This window comes from Lycorma delicatula, chromosome 4, assembly GCF_047948215.1.
Source record: "Lycorma delicatula isolate Av1 chromosome 4, ASM4794821v1, whole genome shotgun sequence".
NCBI classification, from domain to species: Eukaryota; Metazoa; Arthropoda; class Insecta; order Hemiptera; family Fulgoridae; genus Lycorma; species Lycorma delicatula.
Genome location: NC_134458.1, coordinates 25,577,670 through 25,603,605, shown reverse-complemented (window position 1 = coordinate 25,603,605; position 25,936 = coordinate 25,577,670). Strand labels below are relative to the sequence as shown.

Genomic DNA, 25,936 nt, shown 5'->3' with positions numbered 1-25,936 from the left:
GCTTCCCCCGCAGTCCTCCGGGACAGAGCCGACCAGCACACTTCTGAACTCCACCATCCTCGACTTCGCAAAGAGCTGCCTCTCAGCCTTGGGGTTGCCCTGCACTGCCTTGCTCTCCCTGCACGGTTCCGACCGAAGTCTTTCCCGCCCAGCTCGACGCAGAGGTTTTGGGCGGATTTTTTGTGCAATCCGCCGGTGCACAAGAGGGTAGGGGCTCCCCTCTCGTGGAGACCTCCGTGACCTCCTTAACAGAGGACCGTGGCCTCGGCGGAGACCTGCCTAGTGACCTTCTCGGCAGGAAGGGGTCACCGGTAACCAAATCCTTGGTTAAACCAACAAAGTCCTCAAGGCAATCTCCCGAGGATTGCGCCATCGCAGCTTATTAAAGCAATACAACAACTGTACTGCCAGACACTACAGATGCAGTTTTAATGAAACCTAACACCTATCACAAGACAGGAAGCGTTCGGCTGTTATTCCGAGCAAGGCCGCATGTTCTCACACAACTCCGCTCGAAAGTCACAGCTTAAAAGCTCCTAATATAGACCACCGGCAACGTGGGAGCAAAATCTTCCCGAACCTGCCAAAGGATCAGAAAAATTTACTGACCTCACGTACCTATGAAAATGGACACACGATTCAAACAAAGGAGACGTCCTTATATAGCCGATAGTAGCACTTCTGCACACACTACGCAGCTGTGTTGCCTAAACCCCATAGCTACGCAGGTTAACTGACAGCCACTGATCGTTGTCAGCCCTGACTACATGAACGTAGGCACGCTGTACTTGTTGAAGGAATATATCACTGCCGATAGCAGTAAATACAAGTTTTACAGCACAGGGCCAGAGGCCGAGAAGCGATCAACATATATATAAGATAACAAATTTGATTTGCATGACATTTCTCCTACCACCCCATTTGGTCGCCCTAAAGCATAAGACCGAATATCGCAGCCACAAACGGCTACTGAGCCTCGAATCAGTTTAGCAACCAGTGTCATAACTAGCTCCTACAGCTAACCTAATTGCGTCAGCGAACTAAGCGTGGTACCAAGCACCTCTTGCTTCGTGTCCCACCACACACTTGTCATATATTCTAAAATGGGTAGGCGCACCCCGCCAACTACCAAAATATATATGACATTAAATAAATTAAATTTATCACTTCAAGATAGCAATTCGCTGCCACCCCTAGGTCGCTGAATGACAGCAAGTACCTGTCCACCAGTATTAAAGGGCTTGGAGCTTTAATTGGCTGATGGCCAGCCATAACTCTCAGGTAGCTTCCCACAGCAGTGAGGTAATCTTTCCCCTAAATAAACTGCTGATGCCGGTTGAACAAAGCAATGGCATCAAGGAACACCCATACGGTCCGATAATGCGGCTCCCGCCACACTGACTCGTCGCTTATGAGTGGTCAATTTTCCCTTTGACCTCTAAATTCCAGGGTGGCCTAAGTTCTGACCCTCCCCCCCAAGAGCTGGACAGTCGAACATCATATGTTCGTTCGACAGGACCTCCACGCAGACGCACAGCTCATCAGCTGCCAGGCGGAACCGAAACAAATATGGTTGGAGAGCACCGGGGCACCCGTTACCCTTAAAAACGAAGACGTAGCATACAATCCCCCAGCATTAATCTATACTAGAACCTTCCCTTAGTGTGTCATGAATCCATCGTGAGAATATAAGCCTCCTCTACAAGCGGGAGATGGGCAACTGAACGAAATGTAGAACCGGTGCATTGTGATCACCATTCTGCTACACCGTTGTGATCACCGTTCAGTACAGGCCCGAAATCGCATCCCAAATACCCCGGCCTCCCTGCCTCTTCGCACCTTCCATATGGCCGCCCCAACTTTCACCACTAAATTGATTGGAAGAGCCTTTCCCAATACCAATACGGTGGTACTCTCGTAGGAGGTTGTTTTAAATACACCAGTGCATACTATTAATGGTCTGCGCTGGGCACTCCTTAAATTCTGAATAAGGCTTGATTCATATCCAACCTATGCGCCCAAACGCACGCCGCGTAAGAAGTCATACTTCCGAAGACACCTCGGTACACCATGTACAAATGATGGCCGGACTGTCCGTAATTGTTTCGAGCAATCCTCCTAAGCTTGTGCATCACAGAGACGGCGTCCGACGTGGGTTGATAAACAGCAACTTCTCATCAAACAAAACACCTAGGTACTTATGAACCCTAACTTGACTGACTACACATCCTTTATACTTAATATTGGATTTACGACTGTATGATAATTTGATAACAAAAAACAAATTTAATATGATAACAAATAGCTAATGGAACCAAAAGGGCTAAAAATGAGAAAAAAATACAAACCTGAGAAGATCGAAGCCACAAACAGTCTGCTTAAATGCAAGGCAGACTTTTCTGGATATCAATTTTTCAGTATTACTTAGTATCACAGGATAACGCACTTCTTTCCCTTCACTATCCCTCTCAACCTTTCCATCAAGAGCCGGGGATTTTCGAGCTTCGGCATGCGCATAATCAGGTCCCACAGTATATACCTAAAGAAAATACAATGAGTCTTTGATCAATTTTAAATACAATTTGTTTAAACACACTTGAAAACATTTCACTTTTAATCTTTAAACTTAAAAAAAGTATGTTTTACATAATGAAACCAACATGTTACTTATTTAACATATAGCTCTTTACCTGTAAAAGAACAATTTTTCCTATAGCAAGAAATATTATTTTAATTCACTTCTTAAACAAACAAACCATTTTGAATCCTAAAAACGCTGTTGGTCTAAAAGTATTCTTGCTATGTTTCACTAACAATTTTCACAACCCAAGTATAACTCTTCAAACAGATGATATATTTTTTTTATTATGCGAAGAAAAATGTTTACTTAATGTTCTGAAATTTCCATAAGTTTTAATGGAATTTTACAATTGTCAGAAAAAATCAAGGTTACTATTACGAATATTAATGTAAGATTGTCAAACTGGGACGCTAAAACTGTGTGGTTGTGTCAGTTTCGGTCAGCGTTTAATAGTCATATTTGGCTAGTTTTTGAAGTTTTTTTTTATGTGGAAAGGTAGTGTGGATTCTTGGGTAATGTGTACTGGACACGTGTGAAAGGTTTTAAGTTTTGGACAACGGACTGTACCGCTATTTATTTTTTTCGTTTGGTTGTACTTTTTACATGAAAATCAATGTATAAGAATTGAGGTTAATTGGAAATAATTATAAGTCGATTCGACAGGGCAAGACAGGAATGTAACGTCAGTGCAGTAAATGGTAAAAAAGTAGTTAGAAAAATTTTAATAGTTTTTAATATTATAGTGAAATTTTTTTTTCATACATACAGAAACACCAGGGGGAACTTCCGATCCCCATAATCCCTTACCCGTTAGTCTGAATCCAATACCCCCCGGATCTATACGTTTTGGGACCTTCCCTACTTTCTGACTCCGCTCCACCCAAAAAACTTTTGGAGCCCCAACTTTTTTTGGGGAAGGAAATCCTTGATGCCTTCCCACCGACTTTTTGATCCCATTTTTGCAGTAACACAAATTAGCTATCCCTCAAAAAAATCCGACCCCCTTAGCTTGTGGTGTCTAAATTGGAGAAATTTGACGGAGATTACGAGAAAAATACTGGATGAGCCGTTGGTTGGTTACCATGGATGTAGGAACCAATCAAAGAACCTCAGGGGCTCCTGGAGCACCACAACGAAGGGTGACAGAAGTCATAGGAAAGAAGCGTAGTAGACAGGAGTCCTCGGACGAGGAGGAGCCAGTGGTGAGTCTAAAAGACCTAACAAACCAGTTGGGACTGGCGCTTTTGACCCTGAAACAATATCTGAGCAGTGGACTGGTGAAATATATATTTCAGCATGAAAAGGAGCTGATAGCGGTGGATAATGGTCTGAAGTAATTGTCACAGGTGTCTCCGCCGTTATCTGTGATTACCCAGGCCACACAGACAGAGACGCGAAACGAGATGGATATTAGTGATATACTGGTGCGAGAGTGGCCGATGATCTTAATCAACTTCCACGAAGATGGCCGTCCGCGCACCTAAACAGTCAAGCAGGTCAAGAATCTTGATAGAAGGTTAAGGTTAAAAACAAATGTTTGTTAAGTCTTTGGAGCTAGTATGGATTGTATTGGTATTCGGATGAAATTATGAAACCATGTACTTCTAGGACAGTTGAATTTAATTTTGTCACATCAGACACACTTAAAATACTATACAAAACAAGTCACAATAAATTAAGAGAATGCACGACCGCGCCAGACAGGATTCACTCGAATGTATCCTAGTCACATTAGACCAAGAAATACATGACCGCGCCGAACGGGATTCGTCACTTGAATGAAGGTATGAAACCGACTCGTAGGCCAGAGCTAGTAGATACTAGATCGCAGCACTAGCCGGCTCAAACTACGAACGGAACACACCGCTCACCAATTATAATTACAATAAATTATAATTCTAAGATACATTATTAAAAAATGCAAAGGTAATATACAAAAAGAAAAGTAACATATAAAAATAATACATAAAAATCTCGAAAGTACATAAGAAATTTAAGCTACCTGAAATACAAATCCAATATTGCCAAAGGCGAAAAACTAACAACGAAAATAAAATTAAAAATAAACAAATACATGAACATAACGTTAAAAAAATTTCATTCATTAAATTCGGCATGAATCAGGTCATTACAAACATCTGAATTTGGAAGAATAATTAATCTATTAATAGTTGTGTTTACAATTGCATTGCTACTTTTTACATCACCTACTCAACTAATCCATCATCACCTGGATATACCTTAATAATTATTCCCAATTTCCACATTAGTGGAGGGAGATAACTTTCTTTTACTATAACTACATTGCCAACACAAATATTATTATAAATCTTACATTTATTCATCTGTTGTAAGGAATGTAAATAGTTGTGACCAGGTTTTCTAAAAGTCTTTCAATATATTTTGTATAAGCTACTATACCTACTAAGTCTATTTATATTAATGCCTGAGAAATTAGGATCAGGTAAAGAAGTTAACGGAGCGAAGGTTAAAAAATGTCCGGGAGTAAGTGGAGCAGGATCAGATGTATCAGATGACTGTAAGTATAATGGTCAGGAATTTAAGCGTGCTTCTATCTGAATTAATTAAGTGGATAACTCTTCGTAATTTAAAACAGAATTTCCCATGACTCTTCGCAGGTGAAATTTCATGCTCTTCACAACAGCTTTCCACAAACCACCCCAACTAGAAGAGTACGGAGGAATGAAAGACCACTTTATGCTGTGTGAGGTACAGAAAGATTGAATTTTGGAATTAGCATTATCGGTCTTAAGAAAATCTTACATTTCTTGAAGATATTGATTTGCACCGCAGAAGCTTTTTCCATTATCAGAAAAAATGTAAGAAGGCAATACTTGGCGTCCTACATATCTTAGTAGGGCAGCTATAAAGCTTTCTGTAGATAAATCAGTTGCATGTTCAAGGTGTACTGCCTTCGTGCTGAGACTACTAACAATGCGATATAAGCCGTAATGGTCGGATTGGTAGATCGAGTACACTGCCCAACATGATGGATAAGTATTAGACCCGCATAATCAACATCAATTGAATGGTATGGTCTGGAAATTGTGATTGTTTCTTTTGGTAGTTGTCCAAGTAACTGACTCTGAGGCTGAGCTCTAAAACGAAAACATGTAAGAAACTTATTAATGACAGAACGAATTATGATTTTAGAATTGACAATCCAATATTTCTGTCTAAGTGACGAATGAATTAATTGCAATCCTCCATGCGACAATCTTAAATGTTCATGGAAATTAATCAATCGAGTAAGATGACTATGATACCTTAAAATTACAGGATGTTTAGCATTTAACGACAAATTTCAAAATCTAAACAACCTCCAACGCGAATAATATCATTTTGATCTACAAATGGGTTAAGAGAAATAATTTGCTTTTCTTCGATACAGCCGTATTGTTCTTTAAATCGCTTAATTCCTTAGCAAAATACAATTCTTGAGTTTGACGAATAAGAACTTCCAACGTGGAATGGATTTCTTCCGGTGAGAGATCTGACAATATACGATTCTTTTTATTTTTTAAAATTATAAATGAAACGACAATATGAATATATTTAATGTTCGTACAAATGAAGAAAATCGTTTTGTAAGTTCTAAAGTTTCTGTTGTTTGAAGAGCAGCTGAAAACACATTAGTTTTGCTACGCTTCTTCTCTTCCTTGAGGGAATCTGGCGGAATCATAGAAATGATAGGCTGATTGGATGGCCAGGCGTCCTCATCTAGTTCCAGAAACGAAGGACCATTCCACCAAAGTTATAACAAGGTTAATACATCTGGTACATAACCACGTGACAAGACGTCTGCAGGGTTATCTTTCAAAGGAACGTGCTTCCATAAGCATTCCTTAGTTAGCTCTTGTATTTCGCACTCTATTTGCGACAAATATCGTCCATCTATTAGGAAGCGAAGACAACCAGTAAAGTACTACTTTAGAATCCGACCAAAAATGGATTGAATCAAAACTTATGCCTAAAATACACTTAACCTTAATAAATAAAAGAGATAACAGAAGAGCAGCATTCAATTCAAGCCTTGGAATAGAGATTTGTTTGACAGGCGTAACTCTAGATTTTGAACACAGGAGGTGGATTTTAACGTCGTCATTACTATCAATAGATCTGATGAAAAGACAAGCACCATATGTGCTGCTACTTGCAAAAAAAAATCCACGCAATTGATAATTCTTACTGAAACTACTGATTTTAACTAACCTAAGAATCCAAAAATTACTTGACGATGTGAGCTGAGAATACAGAGAAATTCATTTTTCAGCTAGCGCAGCAGGAAGAAATTCATCCCATTGAAGGTTAACGCACCATAACTCTTGGATGAACACTTTAAATGGAACTATTACACGAGCAAGTAGACCTAAACCATCGAACAATGAAGAAATAATTGATAAAGAAACGTTTAGTGTAAGAAGTGTTATTATCCGTTGGTTTGATTTGATAAATGAAATCATCACTTTGAAGATGCCAAGAAAATCCAAGTGTCTTGATATTTTCATCTTTGTCTAATTTGATAAAGGAATCAGAATCATCAAACATACCAGGCACATTTGAATTACATTTATGCAGCCAGAGTCCTTATTTGTTAAGCAGTAACAAAACGTCATTGCATAATTATTTCAACTGATCAATGCCGTCACAACCAGTGAAAAAATCATCGACATAAATTCCTGCTTGATTAACTGGCAAGCTTCAGGAAAAGTGGCTTCATCTTGATTGGAAATTTCAATCAAACATCTCGTAGTTAGAAAACCTTAAGTAGCTAAAACGTAAGTAACTGTTTGTAAATTGTATGGAATGACTGATGAGTTATTATTATCATACCAGAGGATTCTTTTCAACGAGAAATTTTGAGGATTATGCGAAATTGTCGATAAATTTTTGGAATATCTCCTATTACGCAGGTATGAGTTCTAAAACGAATTATAAATGAAAATAAATCTTGTTGCATTGCTGGACCTGTAGCAAGAATTGAATTGAGTGATCGGCCGGTTGATGTTTTTGCACTATCGTCAAATACTACTCTGGTTTTGGTAGAAATCTGTATTTGCACAGTAAAACCAGGACGGTGATCAATCTGGAGGAAAACCTAGACGTCGTTGATGAACTTTGGATCGACTCGACGGAGAAAATCGTGGAGACGCTGACATAGTTCATCAACAACGGCAGTGGATGGGTAATGAGTAAAATAATTAAAATAGATTTAAACATTATTCGTTACTGTCCGCTGCACGGAGCCTCTACGTCGTTTATAAATAATCCATCTAAACTCGTGAAAAGAGAGGCAATAATTAAAAAAAAATGTCCGCATGATGAAAAATGTTTCCTTTGGTCTGTGTTAGCATAGCTATATGACCAGCCAGGTCGTAACTATCATCAGAGCTGGTATGCTAGAAACGAAAATGAAATTAACAGGACCAGGATATCATAGTTAGTAAAAGTAAGACATTGATCGCTTCGAAGTGTTGAACCCCACAATAAGCATCAATGTCTACGGCTATGAAGAAGATAACGATCGTGTGTACCGGCACGTTACACTAAGAATAAATCCGATAATAAATGACTGTTAAACAAATATATTCTAGATTATTTACAGTTAATTTAAAAAGAAATATAACTGAAAGAAAAGTATGTAAATAAGATTTGGATCTAATAAATTAAAGAGAAGAACGAAATCTTAAATTCTTGAGAAAGTGAACTTCATTGCAAAAGAAAATACCAGACATTAAAAAGATATAGGAATGAAATATTGCTCCATCAGTGTCACTGACTTGCCTTTGCGTGTGCACCGAATGAATGTAAGAGGGAGAAGGCAAAAAACATTAATCACATAATAAATTAATATTGAAATACTCATTACCTTAACATCAGTTCCATCAGTCGGCATAAAATCTTCGTAAATAAACGATCCAGTTTTTCTCACTCTTGATTCAGGAGAATATACACTACTACGACTTCCAATCTATTAACAGAAGTTTAAAAAAAAACTAAATATTTTAATTTATTTTCTAAAATTTAACATAATTAATCGTAACAAAATCACATAATTATATTACATCCATTTTAACTGTTAAATAAATAGTGTGATGTACTTTTAACAGTTTTTATATAAACATTTTGAAAAAGATTTTTCTGAAGGTTCCTTGTACCATGTCTTAACTCTTTTAATCCTACAGATCCAACTGACCTGATACAAAAAAAAAACTGAATTTAGTGCAATGCTTATTAAATTGGCACTGCATTCAGTAGATGAAATATTTTCAATATCTCTTTAAAATATAATGTTAGGTTCTTGGATGTATTTACTTTAACATTTGTAGTGTTATTATAGGCTTTTTTTTGTTACTATTAACCTGTGTTAATATTTTGTTAACAGTGGCATCAAATAAGCATATTATTATTAGTGCAGTGGCACCGTTACTATTGTATGCTGATAATAATTGACCAAAAAGTAATATTGAAAGCAAATGTTTTGTTTACATTTGGTATGCATGGCATTTATTTTTTGCAATATTTTACTTAATTAAATATAAGTGATTAAAATGATAGTGAACATGAACTGAATATTCTGATACTGAGTAGCAAATTTGATGTTATGAATCATATTTTGTCAAGAATATGCAGTATAAGTAAAAAATATTTTTAAAAAACAAAACTTTTAACATCAATCAATTGTTTAAAAAATGAAAAAATTTCACGATTAAGGAAATTAGGTTATTTAATTTTTGTAATTAATACAATTTAATTAACAGAAAATAAAGACCAATTTAGTATAATATAATAAATTTGATATCAAAATTAATTCTATAGAAAATATGAATTAACTAGCATCCCCCATTGCAGCTTTGCACTACATGCATATAAATTTTAAAAACTGGAATTTTTATAGTTTTATAGTAATTACGTGTGAGTTGTTGCTCACACACGCTCAAAGTAATCATTATTCACAACTTACTGGATAAAATAGATTAATTTGGATAACAATTTTTCAGTAAAATAAAATTTAATAAAATATGAGAATTATAAAACTTCTTGGTATATTACATTTCTTGCTTTGTCGCCCAGCTGATACCAAGAACATTTGGGTGTTAGGAATTTCAGTTCTGGAAAATCCTATATATAACTGACTGTGAGAGAAACACTTTGAACAGAGATTCAATCTGATGTGATTGAAAGATTGCAACTTGTTAACAGTAATAGCAAAAGGAACTCTGAATGGGAATAGTAGATGTTTAAATTAAAATGGTAGATCTATAGAGATTTGAGGAATAAATGCAATTTCTCTTGTCACTGGTAAAAGTCATCATTCCCTTTAATAATACTATCTAATTTGTTTTAATGTATATTACAATAATAATAATAGAAACTGATCTTTTATACAGATTACATTATATTTAGTAAATCACATAACTGTCTGAAGAAAAAGATATTGACATAGACAAGGACAATCGATATAGACAATGACATTAAATTTAATAAAAGAACTTCTAGGTTACGTAATTATAACCCACCGGGTGGTCTAGTGGTGAACGCGTCTTCCCAAATCAGCTGATTTGGAAGTCGAGAGTTCCAGCATTCAAGTCCTAGTAAAGTCAGTTCTTTTACACGGATTTGAATACTAGATCATGGTGGGTTGGTGGTTGGGTCTCAATTAACCACACATCTCAGGAATGGTCTTACTGAAACTGTACAAGACTACACTTAATTTACACTCATACATATCCTCTGAAGTATTACCTGAAAGGTAACTGCCGTTGGCTAAACAGGAAAAAGAAAAGGTTATGTAATTATACTTTTTTTTTTAAATTTATGATTTATACTGTAATGAGACCGGTAAGGTTTCAACTCTAGTAAACACTACTACAGGGGTCATAAGAAACCTACAGTTATAATTTCATAATGATTGGTTCAGTAGTTTTCACAGTTATCAGGAACAAATGAAAAAGATGTCTTTTCATATATTAGTGAGATGAAATATTGATATTTTAAAGAGCTGTATGATGAAACAGATAAATGATCTTAGAGTTCTTGAACCGTGTTAAACAATATCATGCTTGAAGCTAAAATCATTTTAATTAGGCTACTTAAGTCAGCTGTTATATAAGTATTAATAACTGTCTGAATCTAAGAGAGAATTATTTTGAGAAATAATCTTTGTAGAAATATATGAAACGTTGCTAATAAAAATATTTTTCTATTTTTCTTCTTTTACTAAAAAGTCAGAAATCAATTTTGGTGAAGACTTCATAATATTCATAATAATTTTTTCTTCTTTTACTCTCACTATCTTCTTTCAAATCTCTAAAATGTTTTTAAAAAAATCATTGTATCTGCACATTTTTTTTAACTTTAATTCAATATTAAGAAGTTTCAAATGATAATCTGCTTTTACATTTGTAAAAAATACTTTTTCACGAAGCTAGGCTGCAAAAAATTGCTAGTTTCTTATAAATGAGAAGGTAACTTAAAAATCACAGTTTATTAACTGAAGTTAAAAAACTTCAAATAATAAATACTGCATGTTGATAAAATATTTATTTTTATTGTGCTATAACATTTAGTATTATAGCAACATAGGAACATCATGTGATAAAATTAACAGCTAAAACTAATTAAAAAAGCTGAAACAGAAAAAAATCACTTGCAGTAATGATTAATTTCTTTTAGCGCTTTTTGTATATTTTATAACAATTGGTGGTATACATATCACAATTTGGGGGCAACTAACACATCTACACATATATTTTATTAATATATTGGTTACTCTAGAGATAAATGAATGTAAAACATACTTTTCTGAACAATCTTTGGCTTCCACCACCGGCAGAAGTAGGATAATAGATATAAATATTATGGTCTTCAGCAGAAACTGGTTTTTCTACAAATGGTTTATTAAATACAACACCGTTCACTTCAACATGATCTTCAGACTCAATTAATTCATGATCTGTAACAAAATTATGTATCTTTTTAAGTTTATACAAGAGGTTATCTCTAAAGTAAAGACAATTTCATTGTAAAAAAATTTATTCTGAAAATTTTATAAATATTTTTTATTTATCTTAAACTACATACACATACATTATACTACTTCTCTATATAATCACCACAAAAAATTAAAGACAATTCCCATAGCGATACACCAGCTTCAACATATCCTCATCGTACTCTTCAGCAGCCAGTACATTTAGCCACTGATTAACAGCATTTTTAAATTCATCGTCACCCATGAATTGCTTACCGCTTAAAGATTCTTTCAATTTCCCAAAAGATGGTAATCATAAGGAGCTAAGGCCGGACTATATGGTGGGTCATTGTAAATTTCTCTTAATTCGTTCGACCACACTAGCCACAAATCGTAAATTTCCCATCAAAATGTTCTCAGTAAATCATGTGTCAGACCCAGAACATGTGGGCATGTATTATCGTGCAGCAGGACAATGCAGTCGGTCAGCCACCCATATCACCGATTTTGAATGGCGCACCGTAACTTACGTAGAGTTTCGCAGTAGGCTTCTACATTTACAGTCGTTCCACGTGGCATGAAATCAATCAGCAGTATGCCAAACCGATCCCAAAAGACTGCGGGCATCAGTTTGCATCCAAATTGCTGTGGCTTGACTTTTATCGATCTGGTTGATGATTAGCCATTCACTTGACTGCCATTTTCTCTCTGGCATGTAATACAAAATCCAATCCATGTTTCATCGTCGTTTCATTCCTTAATTGAATTAAGGAACTCATTACCGTTTTATGTGTAGCACATCAAAAATTCCAAAGCAGATCCCATTCAGATTTTTTGGTACGTTCCTTTAAGACAAGCAGCACCCGATATACACAAACCATTCTGAAGCCTAAATGGTCATGAATAATGCGACCAATAACAGATCTTGAAACATCAGGAAAAAGAAGGGTCAGGTTGAAAATTGTTGAGCAATGATTTTTTTTTGATTTCATCATTGACACGTTTCAACAAGAGCTCAGTGATTATCGATGGCCTCCCCAAACATTCTTCATCATGCACATGAATTCTGTTATTTCTAAACCTTTCACACAATTTTTGGACATTTCTTTCATTCATTATATTATCACCATACACAGCAATTAACTGCCAATGAATTTCAGCCAACTTAGCATTTTGATGGTGTAAAAAACGTATGACTCCACATACAGAGTGATTCAAAGAAACGGGAAATTTTGAAAGATGTGTTGGTAGCCGTGGGTGATTGGTACCAATTGATAAGTGGCGCCAGCCTCTCTAACCTAACCTGCCATTTAGTTGTCATGGATCCTTGGAGTGGTGCACAACGTGCATTTGCTATCAAAGTGTTTTAAAAAAAACAATGAGTGTGGAGAGAGCACGTAGAGAATTTTGCCGTCATTTTAATCTGGGACGGCACGACTATGTTCCATCAGCACATGCAATTAAAACACGGATATCTAATTTTGAGGAAACTGGTTCGGCAATGAAATAGAAACCTCCAGGCCGTGACCGAACCGTCCGTACACCACAGAATGTTCAAGCTTTACAAGATGCTGTCACACGAAGTCCACATCGGTCAATCCGTCGTCTCTCAGCATCTTTACAATCGCATAGTTCAAGTGTTCGAAGAATGTTAGTGAAGGACTTGCAATTCCATCCGTACAAGTTGCAGATCGTCCAGGAACTGAAACCGAACGATGCAGTTGTGCGAGCACAATTCTGTAATGTAATGCTTCAGAAGATAAATGATAACTAAGAGTTTGTTCACGAACTGTGGATGTCAGACGAAGCGCATTTCCACCTCAGTGGATTTGTTAACAAGCAAAATTTCAGATACCAGGCACAAGAAACTCCTACACAGCTACACCTGCGTCAGTTGCACAGCCAGAAAGTGACCGTGTGGTGTGCTATGTCATCTTACAGTGTTATAGGCCTTATTTTTTTGAGGATGACAACGGTCTTGCGATTACAGTGACGTCGGCTCGTTACGTAGCCGTGCTTGAAACCTTTGTTGTGGAACAACAAAAGAGATTTCCACCGATTCTTAACACAGCCTGGTTTCAACAAGACGGAGCAACGTCGCATACTGCACGAATATCGATGGCAGCTGTACGCCGATTGTTTGGACAACGTGTCGTTCCCGAAACGGTGACATTAGATGGCCTCCCAGATCGCCTGATCTCTCAGCTTGCGGGGTGACCTTAAAATCAATGTATTCCACAGTAGACCTGCTACAACGGAAGAACTGAAGGCAAAGATCCGAGAAGCAATTGCGGAAATTCCAGTTGAGATGTTACGTCAAACCGTGAACAATTTAACGAAGAGACTTCGTGAGTGTTTACGTAGAGGAGGAGGTCACCTGCAAGATGTCATCTTTAAAAAATAAACTAAAATGTATGTATCCTAAAATGGCAACATTTGTACAATTACATGAAATAAAATTCATTTTCTAAAAAAATTTTTCATTAACGTTATTTAATTTTTTTAATTTCCCGTTTCTTTGAATCACCCTGTACTTCACAGTCGGTGGCAACATCGATTTTCCTATTCATTTTATAACGTAACAACTCATACGTAATCAAAGATGCTACAATGCAACAACTTACAGACAACAATGCCATATGTACATTACTAGTGTGGCCATGAATGACACAGGTTCGCCAACCTTAAGGAGGGAGATTTCCCAGTGGTGGTTACTTTAGAGATATCCCTCGTAGATTAAAACAATCAAAATTAATGAATCAATACATGTATTTATATAGTTGTTTTTCTTATTTCAATTTGGAAGATTTTTCTCAGCCCTAACTCAAAGAAGGTACTAATATCAGTAAGAGCAGAATCCTGACCACATCATATGAACATATTTCATTAACATTTAGACTCTTCTAAATGTTTTTCATGGTCATCATACAAACCTACTGCATATTCACAAAACACTTTCAGACTACATACAGCCTACCATTTTTTATGATTGTTTATAGGATTGCTTGTTCACAAGTAATTGATCAATCTATACTTCATCATGCTATACATTTAAGTAATGCTATACATTAGTCGTCTTATGCATTTCATAGATCCAAACTTTCATTAAAAATTAAAAAAAAAACTTGACTTTAATAATGGTACTTAATGGTAAACTTAGGTTTTAATAATGCATAAAATACATTGGGACAACAGTTTGATTTTTTTATCAAAATTTCTTTATCAAGAGTAGTGACCACAAGCTATTTTTAAATTATTTTTGTATGAACTTTTTTCTAGTAAAATATTTGTAAATAATTCTAACATAGCTTTAAAATAAGATATTTTAAAATAAGATAATTTTGAGTAACTTGTAAATTTTTAATGACTTGCATGTAAAGAAATGTTTAATAATACTGGTCAACATAAAATTTGGAACTGAAGAGGGAGTAGCTGTTCTATATAGTATTTTATATGCTGAATCTGAATATGTAGTCCAAAAAACCCCATCTTAATGTTCATAAGTTACAACCCCTTAAATTTATTTGTTCTATCACGTGGAACAAATGACACAAACAAGTTAGTACGTCTGTACGTTTACTTATTCACATCTGACTTTTATTGTGGTGTGCTGTAGACCTATTTGATACATAACAGTCGAATGATGTCATTTCATGTCAAGCTAGACATGTACAGACATGTCAGGGAATCAAGTAATGAGTAATTCAATGTGATGAAATTTTCTTCAGTATGAGTTCAGCTCTTGAAATTACTGTGTTCTTTACTTGTGGTAGTGGTTTTATCATATACATATTATAAACATTGTTCTATAACTGATGCCAAAAATTTAGTAAAAGATTTTTATGACAGAACTTTTCATATTATTTAATTAAACATCGAGATCTGTTGTGTTTTGTGTGTGTGTGTGTGTGTGTTTCTCAGTGTTTTATTGCATTCCATGATGAAACAATTTTATGAAGGATTTTAAGTAATTAAGTATTAATAAATACCTAATTATGTAAGTATTTCTGTAATATTTCAGTTTACTTTCATTCATTAAAACATTCTAATTTTACAATGAATAAAGATCAGGCTTGTAAAAATTTTCCAAATATTTTTTGTTATGTTTGTGGAGAATTCACCACGGAAAGACAACAAAGAACAGTATTGAAACTGCTTACAAACATTATTTTGACTGTCCCTAAGGAGATCAAGATAAATCCTGGATTCAACCATGCATCAACTGCTATGTTAAACTAACCCAGTGGTTAAAAGGAAAAAAAGAGCATTTGCCTTTTGATGTACCAATGATTTGGCGAGAGCCTACTAACCATTATGTGACTCATATTTTTGCTCAACAAATGTTACCAGTTTCAATTCAAACAATAAAAGCAGTGTCGCAAACCCAAATGTTCGTTCAGCTATGAGACCGGTACTTCATGGTGTTGATTTACCAATTCCAATCGCTCCAACTTCTTGGAAAGAATTTCTGATTTCCCAAAAGGCTCAACCAATGAATCTTCAACTTCAATAGATTTTAATTACATTCTAGAAGAATCAAATACTGCACCTCACCTCATCACACAAGCAGAACTGAGTGACCTAATTCGTGACTTATATTTGTTGAAACGATATGCAGAACTCCTAGGTTCATGTTTTGAAGAATGGAATTTATTAAACAAGTTTAATAATATTATTATTTTAATTAAGTAATAATAATAATAATAGTAATTTATTATTTTACTAAAATTTCACTACATAGAAATCAAAACAGAAATTTACTGAAATACTTTAAAGAGATGGTTTAATTTGTTCCTGCCATGATGTTAGGAGGCTAATGTCTGAACTGGACATTGAATATTTTATTCCTGATCGGCGTTTATTTATAGACTCATCAAAAAGAAGCTTAAAGGCAGTGTTGTTGCTTAATTCGAATAAGTTTATTTCTATACCAGTAGCATATGCTGTAGGAATGAAAGAAACATATGAAAGTATATCAAAAATTTTAAAAACTTTAAAGTATGATGAACACTCATGGCGAATCATCATTGACCTGAAAGCAATAGAACTTCTTCTTGGTTTTCAGAGTGGCTTTACAAAATGTACATGTTTATTGTGTTTGTGGGACAGTTGGGCTACAGATAAACACTACACAGTTAAGGACTGGCCAAAAAGAAATCAGTTTACCTCAAGAAAGGAAAATGTTGTCAATATTACCCTTGTCAAAGCAGATCTTATCATTTAACCACCTCTACACATAAAACTAGTCCTGATAAAGAATTTTGTAAAAGTATTAGATAAAGATGAAGATGGCTTTAAATATTTAGTTGAGATTTTTTCACAATTAAGTGAAGTCAAATTAAAAGAGGGAATAACACTGGGCCACAAATAAGAAAATTAATTCGTGAAAATATATTTGACAGCAAACTGAATCCCAAAGAACTAGCAGCATGGAAGTCATTCAAATATGTCATTACTGGTTTTCTTGGAAACAAGAAAGCTGAAAACCATGATCGGCTTATAAATGAACTCAGTGAACTACAAGAGTTTAGGCTGCAGAATGTCATTCAAAATTCATTTCTTATATTCTCATTTGGACTTTTTCCCTTTAAACTCGGGTGAAATCAGTAACAAACAAGGAGAAAGTTCCACCAAGATATATTGCAGATGAAACAACATTATCAAGACAGATTGGATGAATCTATGATGAGTGACTACTGCTGGATGATAATAAGAAAAGACTTCACTGAATACAAAAGGAAAATAAGAATAAAGAAATTAAGATAAACGTAAACATCTGAAACATAAAGATAGAGATTTTAATTGAAATTATTTTTTTTTGTATGTATTAATTTGTATTATTTAAGAAGTTTCTCAATTGGTTAATATTTCTCAATAGTTTCTCAATATCTAGGGTCATAACTAAAAATCTGAGGGTGATGAAGAAAAACTGATTTCATTTATTTAGCATAAAAAAACACATTCTAATTCACCTACTTTTATCTCAGTTCCAATTTATTTATTTTTTTATTGACCTGTGTAATGAGAAAATTAAATCAACTAAAAATAATTTGTACGTCAATAAGACTGTAATGTTATGTCTGTAAAATATTTACGACTATTATCTATAATAGCATCGATAATAGTCGTAAACATCTTATGGACATGGTGTTACAGTTTTATTGACACACAAATTATTTTTATTTCTTGACTGACTATTACGAATGTAACAATTTTTAATTTAAATATAATTATACATTTGAATTTTGAATAAACATCTTACAAGAAATCCCTCATGATGAAGTAACGGTTCCGAAAGTACTTGGAAATATATTTTGAAAATCGGTGGTAAGTGGAACTTTAATTTACTCAATTATATTAATACCAATGGTGCCAAATGCTTAGTAAATTATATCTTTCATTATTTACTAAATTTCTTACCTCAAGAATATTAAAAATTTATTACATAACCACTGGAGAGGAAGCAACAGACTTGGGTAAGTCAACAGATAGAACCACCTCCAAAAAACCAATTCAGTACCAAAGATACTGTACATCTAGTGATCCTCATGTTATTAACATGGAACCTGTGAGCTGGAATCAAAGATTAAGGAAAGAGGTGGGTAGTGAAAACAAAACAAGCTACCCAAAGGGGGTCCATGGAAATGAGATGAATGACCACACAATGAATTTTCAAACAATGTTTGAAAATTCTCTATAGGTAATGGAAATCTATCTCAATAAAAAAAACTCTTGAACAGGATATCTTTACTCAGAAAGGAAGTTGCACATTACTGATCAGTGTTTTATAACTGACCAGCTGAAATATATGATATATAAACATCAATTTTTTTTTTCATTAATTTAAACACTTATGTATAGTTTTGTTTATTTATATACAAACTACTTTTCATGGAAATATTAGCAAGCCACCTCAAAACGTTTTTCTCAAAATCTTTAGGATGGTCCACCCATCACAATGAGCAAATAGGTTAATGAAAATTCTTACCCGATCCCAGAATCATACCACAATCTGACTGAATATGAATAGTAAAATATACAATCAAACTTCCACTGTAGGTAAGCATAAATAAATGTATTTAGCACAATTATAAATCTCATTTCAAAATGAAAAGTTTTAGTTTTGGATGTTTACAACCAATTTTTTATTCAATGTTTTTTATTTTTTATTTATTTGCAATAATATAAAACAATATTATTATTCTTTCATTATATTTAAATATATTTTAATTAATAAAAAATTCACAGAAAACCTATTATAATAGCCAATAATGGTGAAAAAAGTTTCATTAATATCAAATTTAATGCTTTATAAGTTAAATATGTATAATGTTAACAAACATAATTTTGACCTTTTCCCAGATATTTTCTTACGGTTATATATTCTCTTAATCATTGCGCATGTCTTTTTAATATATAAGAATACATGATAAATATGTGAATATTTAGAATACATAATAATAAATATGTGAATATTTTTTTAGAATTTAATAAATCTATATTTAAGTGAATCAAAAAGAAATATGTAATGTAGATAACAAAACAACTGTAAAAAGCTATTAGAAAATTATAAGAAAATGAAATATTCAGTATGTTATAGCAAAATATAGCTCACAGGCAATGGATGAATGCCTTGTAAACATGCAAATTACTTTAAGAAGGGGAATAGTTATGCCTGTTTGGACTGGTAGTGATCAAGAAGTACATACTCCATTGCACTACTGAGTTCCTAAGGAATGCAGTTATTCCCATTAGACTGCAAGCTATTGGAGAGAAAAATCCATCTCATTATATGTAATGGAGGCATATAAAATCCTTTGAATAACATAGCAGTCATCATGTAATTGGTGCTTCTACCTTCATTCGACCATAAATTCATTATGAATAAGAAGACTAAAATGTTCATATTACAAACAATATACAAATGTTTCCATATTTTCTCAACAGATGAGGTTACATAATCTCATATGAAATAATCACAAAAATATCAAGTATAACAGAAGAAAATTGATTTCCAGATAAGAGACATACTACCCCGAGTCAGTCTACAGGCAGTCCCCTGACCAGCAGGTACTATTAGTTCTTTAGATCCTTGCATCCTTATCAAGGAGAACCTAGTAGGGTCAGACCTACACCTACAGAACCAATAATGGGAAAAAAGAGATCAACCATAAGAAAAACACATGGGTGGTGAAAAAGGATGATCTAGCATCAGGGTAAATCAGGTAGTTTACCATGACCCAGCTGGATAGATAACTTTTGTTTTATCTATATAATATCGCTAACATTATTACACAATAAATCAATAAATTTACATACGTCTTGGATCAGAAGAATCTCGATCAAGAACAGCATACCTAGGTATCTCTATTCCTTCACTTTCTAGAATGGAGTATACTTTTCTTCTATCCTATAATAATAAGACATTAACAAATTATTATGGCTGTTATCTGAATGAGAAAATCTTCATTAATTCTATTCAAACTGTCTAATTAAATAATTTAGATAATTTTTATTTAATAAAAAGGCATTTAAATTAAGCTTATTGCAAGTTTAAATTTTTTTGATACAGATATATATAATCCATCACTTGATGGCAATAAATATATAAAAAAATGTATTATATAAAAATTTTTTTCAGAAGTTTTCAGAACAAATGTTATTTTTAAATACGATCATCTACTCGCTACAGTATAATAAAATTACCATGAAAGAAATTACATATGAAAATTTTATCACTAACCTTGTTAAAATTTTAACATGATAATTAATCAAAGTACTTTTATAAAAATTTTATAATTTATATTTTTAATATAATGAGACTAAATAAACTAAAATATTTATTTATAAAAAAAATTGTTTTGAAATAAAATAAAGGGATTATTCATTTCTTTAAAATATTATTGACTTTGTTAGCCATAAAATGAAATTAAACACTTCTAAACAGACAGCTTTAAAACGGGTATAGTTACTTTAATATTAATAACTCTCCCATTATTTTATCATATTTTTAATTTTTAGTGTACTCAATCTTGTAAATAAAATAAAGTAAGCTATTATATTACAAGAAAGTGTGTTACAGTTTAATTAGCTTACTTATTTTTAGACTAACTGGTTTCAAGCTTTATTTAAGTAAAAAGTATGGTATTTTTCACTAATCATTTCAACCATTTTATCAAACTTTTAAATATAAATTGTTACCACATATATGCCTAATTTAATGTCAGCGAGCAACAACGATAGCAGCTCAGATGTTAGCTGGAGCACAGTATACGTACACACTGGTACAAGCATCACTCCCACCATAACAGTGCTGTGGCCCCACCACTCTCCATAAAAGAGCATGCACAAGACTGATTTTTAATTCATTGTCGACTAACACCTGGAGAATACCAAGAAGAAGAAGAAGATGGAAGAAGACAGAAGAATTTCCCTGACCGCCTCAATGTGGGACCTCCCGGAAGATGCAAACATCCCTGCCGAAGCAGCAGGCCTGACTGGCCCACTGAGGGAGCTGCTGGACACAGACACTACCTTCCTGCTCCAAATCGCCGGGCTTCAATCGCCCTGGCTGGCGGACTCAGCAGCAGGAGCCCGCCCAGCATGTGATCACTCAGGAAGAACTGCCTTGGCCGCACTGGCGAAAGACGACTGACGCCAACCCGACACTGCAAGGCTCTGGGGGGCCACCACTGCCACACTGTAGTGGGGACCCAACGGCGACTGAGGGGAAGCCCAGTCTAATTTCAATTAACGAGCAACAACTCCCTGACTTCACCGAAGACCAGCTTCTGGACCCAGCAGCTCTTCTCAGAGCTAACGCAAAAAACAGCCCTTCTCAGGGCTACCATAAGGTTATTAGTTACAACAAGCTGTCGAAACCAATCGAAAACAACAACAGCCCTTCTTCTCAGGGTTACAAGGTTATTAAGTGCCACGTGCTGTTGAAGCCATTCAGCGACAATATATATATATATACCCTGAATATATATATATATATATATACAGGGTGATTCAGGAGGATAGGGCAATACTTTGACAACTCATTCTAGATCCTAAAAATAATAAAAAAGTTCATATAAACATGTGTCTGAAAACGCTTCGTTAGCGAGTTATACAGGGTGAAAGATTTCGCTCGAGTTTCAGTTCCTCTGGGTAAATTAAGGTTTTCTGAAATTCTTGGAAGGTCAATTAAGGGGCAAATTCAATTGTTTCTTGTGGTTTTTGAGCAGGGAAATCGAAAAAAATAGATCCCAGAACTGTATCTCTCTTAGTTTCTAAGATATCCCATGTAAAACGCCAAAAATAGGGTCAAAAAACACATTTTTTTAAGTTTGACGTACAATAACGTTGTTAAATTGGCGGTAAATCATACATTTTTTTAAACATAAATTATAGAGAATTTAATTATAAGAAGATTGATGTAAATAATGTCAACAGAAAACAAATAAAATTTTAAACATGTAGACTCTTATTAACAACAAAACCAACGAAAACTTAGAAGAAAATGTTACAAAAAAAGAAAACAGGTGTGTCTAGTAGGTAAAATAATTTTAGACCTACGGAAAACAAGTTGGCAACACTTATTTTTTTATTCACAATTTGTTTAAATACTACTCATTGTTGTCGGTTAATTGTGGTAATGTGTTAAATAACCTTTCGCTGATCGATCGTGTTTGCAGTATTACGTCGAATTCTTATCGTAAAAATTTCAGAAAATGTTAAGAAGTGTAATTTTATATTCATTTATCAGTGCGTAAAAATCAAGTCTGTTAAAAAAAGTAAAATTCTGTTTTGTTTTGTTTTGAAAAATGCCGCGTATCTTCACTAATGCCGAATATGCCGACGTGATTTTCATCTATGGATTTTGGAATGGAAGTGCTGCGGCAGCGGTTACGGAATATCGACATAGGTAACCCGGTCGTGTTGTACCAAATCGTACGTAAAGTATTTATTAGAATTTTCAATAATCTTCGTGAGAACGGTACACTTCCCAGCGCTCATATTTCATCTGAACGACAAGCAAATCGTGCTGTTGAAGGTGAAAACATTCTGCAGATGGTTCAACATAGTCCGGAAACGAGCACACGATTAATTGCAACACGGCTCAATATTTCACAAAGTAGAGTATGGAGGACATTAAATAATAATGGATTGCATCCTTTTCATATTCAGAAAGTGTAACATCTCCAGCCTGGTGAATATGCCAGCCGGCTGCAGTTTTATCAACGGGTTAATAGGAATCAACATTTAATTCCATTTATACTATTTTCGGATGAAGCTACTTTCACTCGTAACAGAATAAACAACACATGGAATGCGCATCGGTGGTCTGAAGAAAACCCACATGCTACAGTGGAAAAGAATTTCCAGCAACGATTTTCAGTGAATGTTTGGTGTGGTATCATAGATGACCAATTAATTGGTGCTTTTATACTACAACATCGTGTCACAGGGATAAATTATCTGGAATTTCTACGTAATGAATTTATTATATTGCTGGAAATTATCCCCTTAGCAAAACGAATTGAAATGTATTACCAACTTGATGGAGCTCCTTCACATTTCACTAATGAAGTAAGGCAATGTCTTGAAATGTTTGCTGGTAAATGGATAGGACGTGGAGGGCCGGTTAATTGGCCACCGAGATCCCCAGACCTCACTCCGTTAGATTATTGTTTGTGGGAATGGTTGAAAAATGAGGTTTACAAGCAAAAAGTAGACACACGCGATGAACGGATCGCTCGCATTCTCAACGCTGCAGTTATAATCAAGGAACGCAAAGACACCGTTAGACTGGCAACACAAAATCTAGTACAACGCGTTGAAAAGTGTATTGAACACAACGGTGGCATTTTTTAAAGTTATTAAACCGCATGAAATACTACTTGTAAGCAGCATTTTATCATTATCATAAAAAAAAAAACACAGTAACTATTCTTTCTTCCTCCAGTTATTTTCTACTTTACATAACGAAAAAGTTTTTTCAATCTGTTAAAAATTAATCTGCTTTGTTGTTAATAAAAGTCGACATGTTTAAATTTTATTTGTTTTCTGTTGACATTATTCACATCAATCTTCTTATAATTAAATTCTCTACAATTTACGTTTAAAAAAATGTACGATTTATTGCCAATTTAACAACGTTATTGCACGTCAAACATAAAAAAATGTTTTTTGATCCTATTTTTGGCGATTTACACGGGATATCTTACAAACTAAGAGAGATACAGTTCTGGGGCCTATTTTTTTCGATTTCGCAGCTGAAAAACCATAAGAAACAATTGTACTTGCCCCTTAATTGACCTTCCCAGAATTTCAGAAAGCCTTAATTTACCCGGAGGAACTGAAACTCGTGCGAAATCTTTCAACCTGTATAACTCGCTAACGAAGCGTTTTCAGACATATGTTTATATGAACTTCTTTCTTATTTTTAGCCTCTAGAATGAGTTGTCAAAGTATTGTCCTATCCTCCTGAATCACCCTGTATATAAAAGCACTTGCAAGATTGTAGTAATAAATGAATATCTACCACTTGATAATATTGTAGGAAATTTAAACAATTTAGAAATTATAGTCGATTATGATAATAGTAATTGTAAAGATTGATATGAACAATAAAGAATTTGATATTAATAAAATTTTGGTCTGATGATGAAAAAGAACAGCTGGTGTTAAATTTAGTGTAACCAGCAGATATTTATTTTAATTGTTTACATGTCTTGAATTTTATTCAATAAAACTGGATAGAAAATGTTACTATTCCTGAATATAATATTGAAAAAAAATTAATTTTGTAAAACTTAAGTTAGTTTTTTTTTATTTTGTAAATTCAAAACTAAATAATAAACAAAATTTTTAATTAAATTTTTGTACCTAATAGAATCTAATTTAAAAATTACAGTAAACCTCAAATGTATTTTCAAAAAAATAACTGACAAAAAAGGGTCTTTTATTATAAATAGTGAATGTTTTTCTTTAACAAATCCTTGATATTCTTAGAGATTGAAATATATGCCTAGAATTGAAAGGGTTATTTACTAGTCTCTGCTTAAATTTAAATTTTATAGGAGTATCAGATAAATGGTGGGTTTAGAACAAACTGCTGTTTAATTAAAAAAGCCTATGTATGTGAAATCTTTACAATTCAAGGTGTTCATCACTGAACAACACAAACATGAAATTTTGTGCTTTGCTTAAGAAAATGCTGTTTGAAAGAGCATATGATGAAACACAGCAATGGAAAGATTCACAAATTTAATAAGCGACAGAAATATTTTCAAGAGGATTGTGTAGAAAATTATGATGTAGTGGGAACACATCTGTCATGATAAATGATACAAACATTGAGCATATTCCAAGTAATAGAAGAAATATCTGTTGAGTAAATAATACCGGAAGTTCAAGTACCAATGAAAAATTGCCACAATACTTCACAGTGAACATAAAATGAATCATGTTTGTTAGCACACTTCCAAAAATGCTATAAGAACACTGACCTAAGCTGATCAAAAAGTATCTTATATGGTAATGTTTCTATAACATCCACCAACTTGTAACCTAACAACTATACACTATTACTTGTTTCAATATCTAAAATTAATATTGAAAGAAAAGCCTTAGCTTCTTATGATATTTTAAAAGAATATTTCAAAAAACTTTATGGATGTAATTAAAAGTGGATAGCTTCTGAAGGAGATTACTTTGAAGGAAAATTATGTGAGTTTATAATGCCTGGTTTAGTTTACTCCATTCTTGGAATGCATTCAGTCCAACATCTATCTGAAGAAATATCATATATATATATATATATATATATATATATATATATATACATACATACTTTTCTGGTCTATTTAACCTTTTTGTAATGTATGTAGAATTGCCGAAGGTGTAATATTCAGTATATTTCTTGTTCAATTTGTAAGCAAGCTATTTTCACCATCGGTTTGTGTCAGACACAAACATTATTTGTACATAGCCAAATCCAGATTTTATATAACTTTTTTCAACTATTTCTAAGAGTAACAGAATTATAGAATAGTTAATTTTACCAAGTTCAGATATTTTTTACAAAGTATACTTAGCATACCGATGATCACTGCTCATTTCACTATTAAAAAAAAAAATGGAATTCTTATTAATATATATTTAAGGACAAACATTTTCAAGAAAATTTCAGCAAAATTTTTAATTACTTATTTTTACCCACAAAAAACATATAGTAAGCATTTTTTTTAAATTCATAATGTTAAAAAATGTTAGTGACAAAATCCTTACATAATTAAGAAAACAGATGGTGGCCAATATCATTAAAACACTTAAATATTTGTTACTTAGCAGAAAAAAAAGAACTGATG

The 25,936-nt window shown here is 33.8% G+C and overlaps 1 protein-coding gene across 10 annotated transcripts in view; it reads right to left on the bottom strand.

Moving 5' to 3' along the window:
- Nucleotides 1-25,936, bottom strand: part of LOC142323199 (inositol hexakisphosphate and diphosphoinositol-pentakisphosphate kinase 2-like) — a 330,980-nt gene that overhangs the window by 182,894 nt on the left and 122,150 nt on the right. For all 10 annotated transcript variants that reach the window (XM_075362529.1, XM_075362537.1, XM_075362533.1 and 7 more), the window contains 4 exons: nt 19,896-19,986; nt 11,404-11,558; nt 8,472-8,573; nt 2,349-2,539 (listed from right to left, as the gene is read on the bottom strand). In XM_075362529.1, coding sequence (XP_075218644.1) covers nt 2,349-2,539; nt 8,472-8,573; nt 11,404-11,558; nt 19,896-19,986 — 539 coding nt within the window. The remainder of the gene's footprint in view (nt 1-2,348; nt 2,540-8,471; nt 8,574-11,403; nt 11,559-19,895; nt 19,987-25,936) is intronic.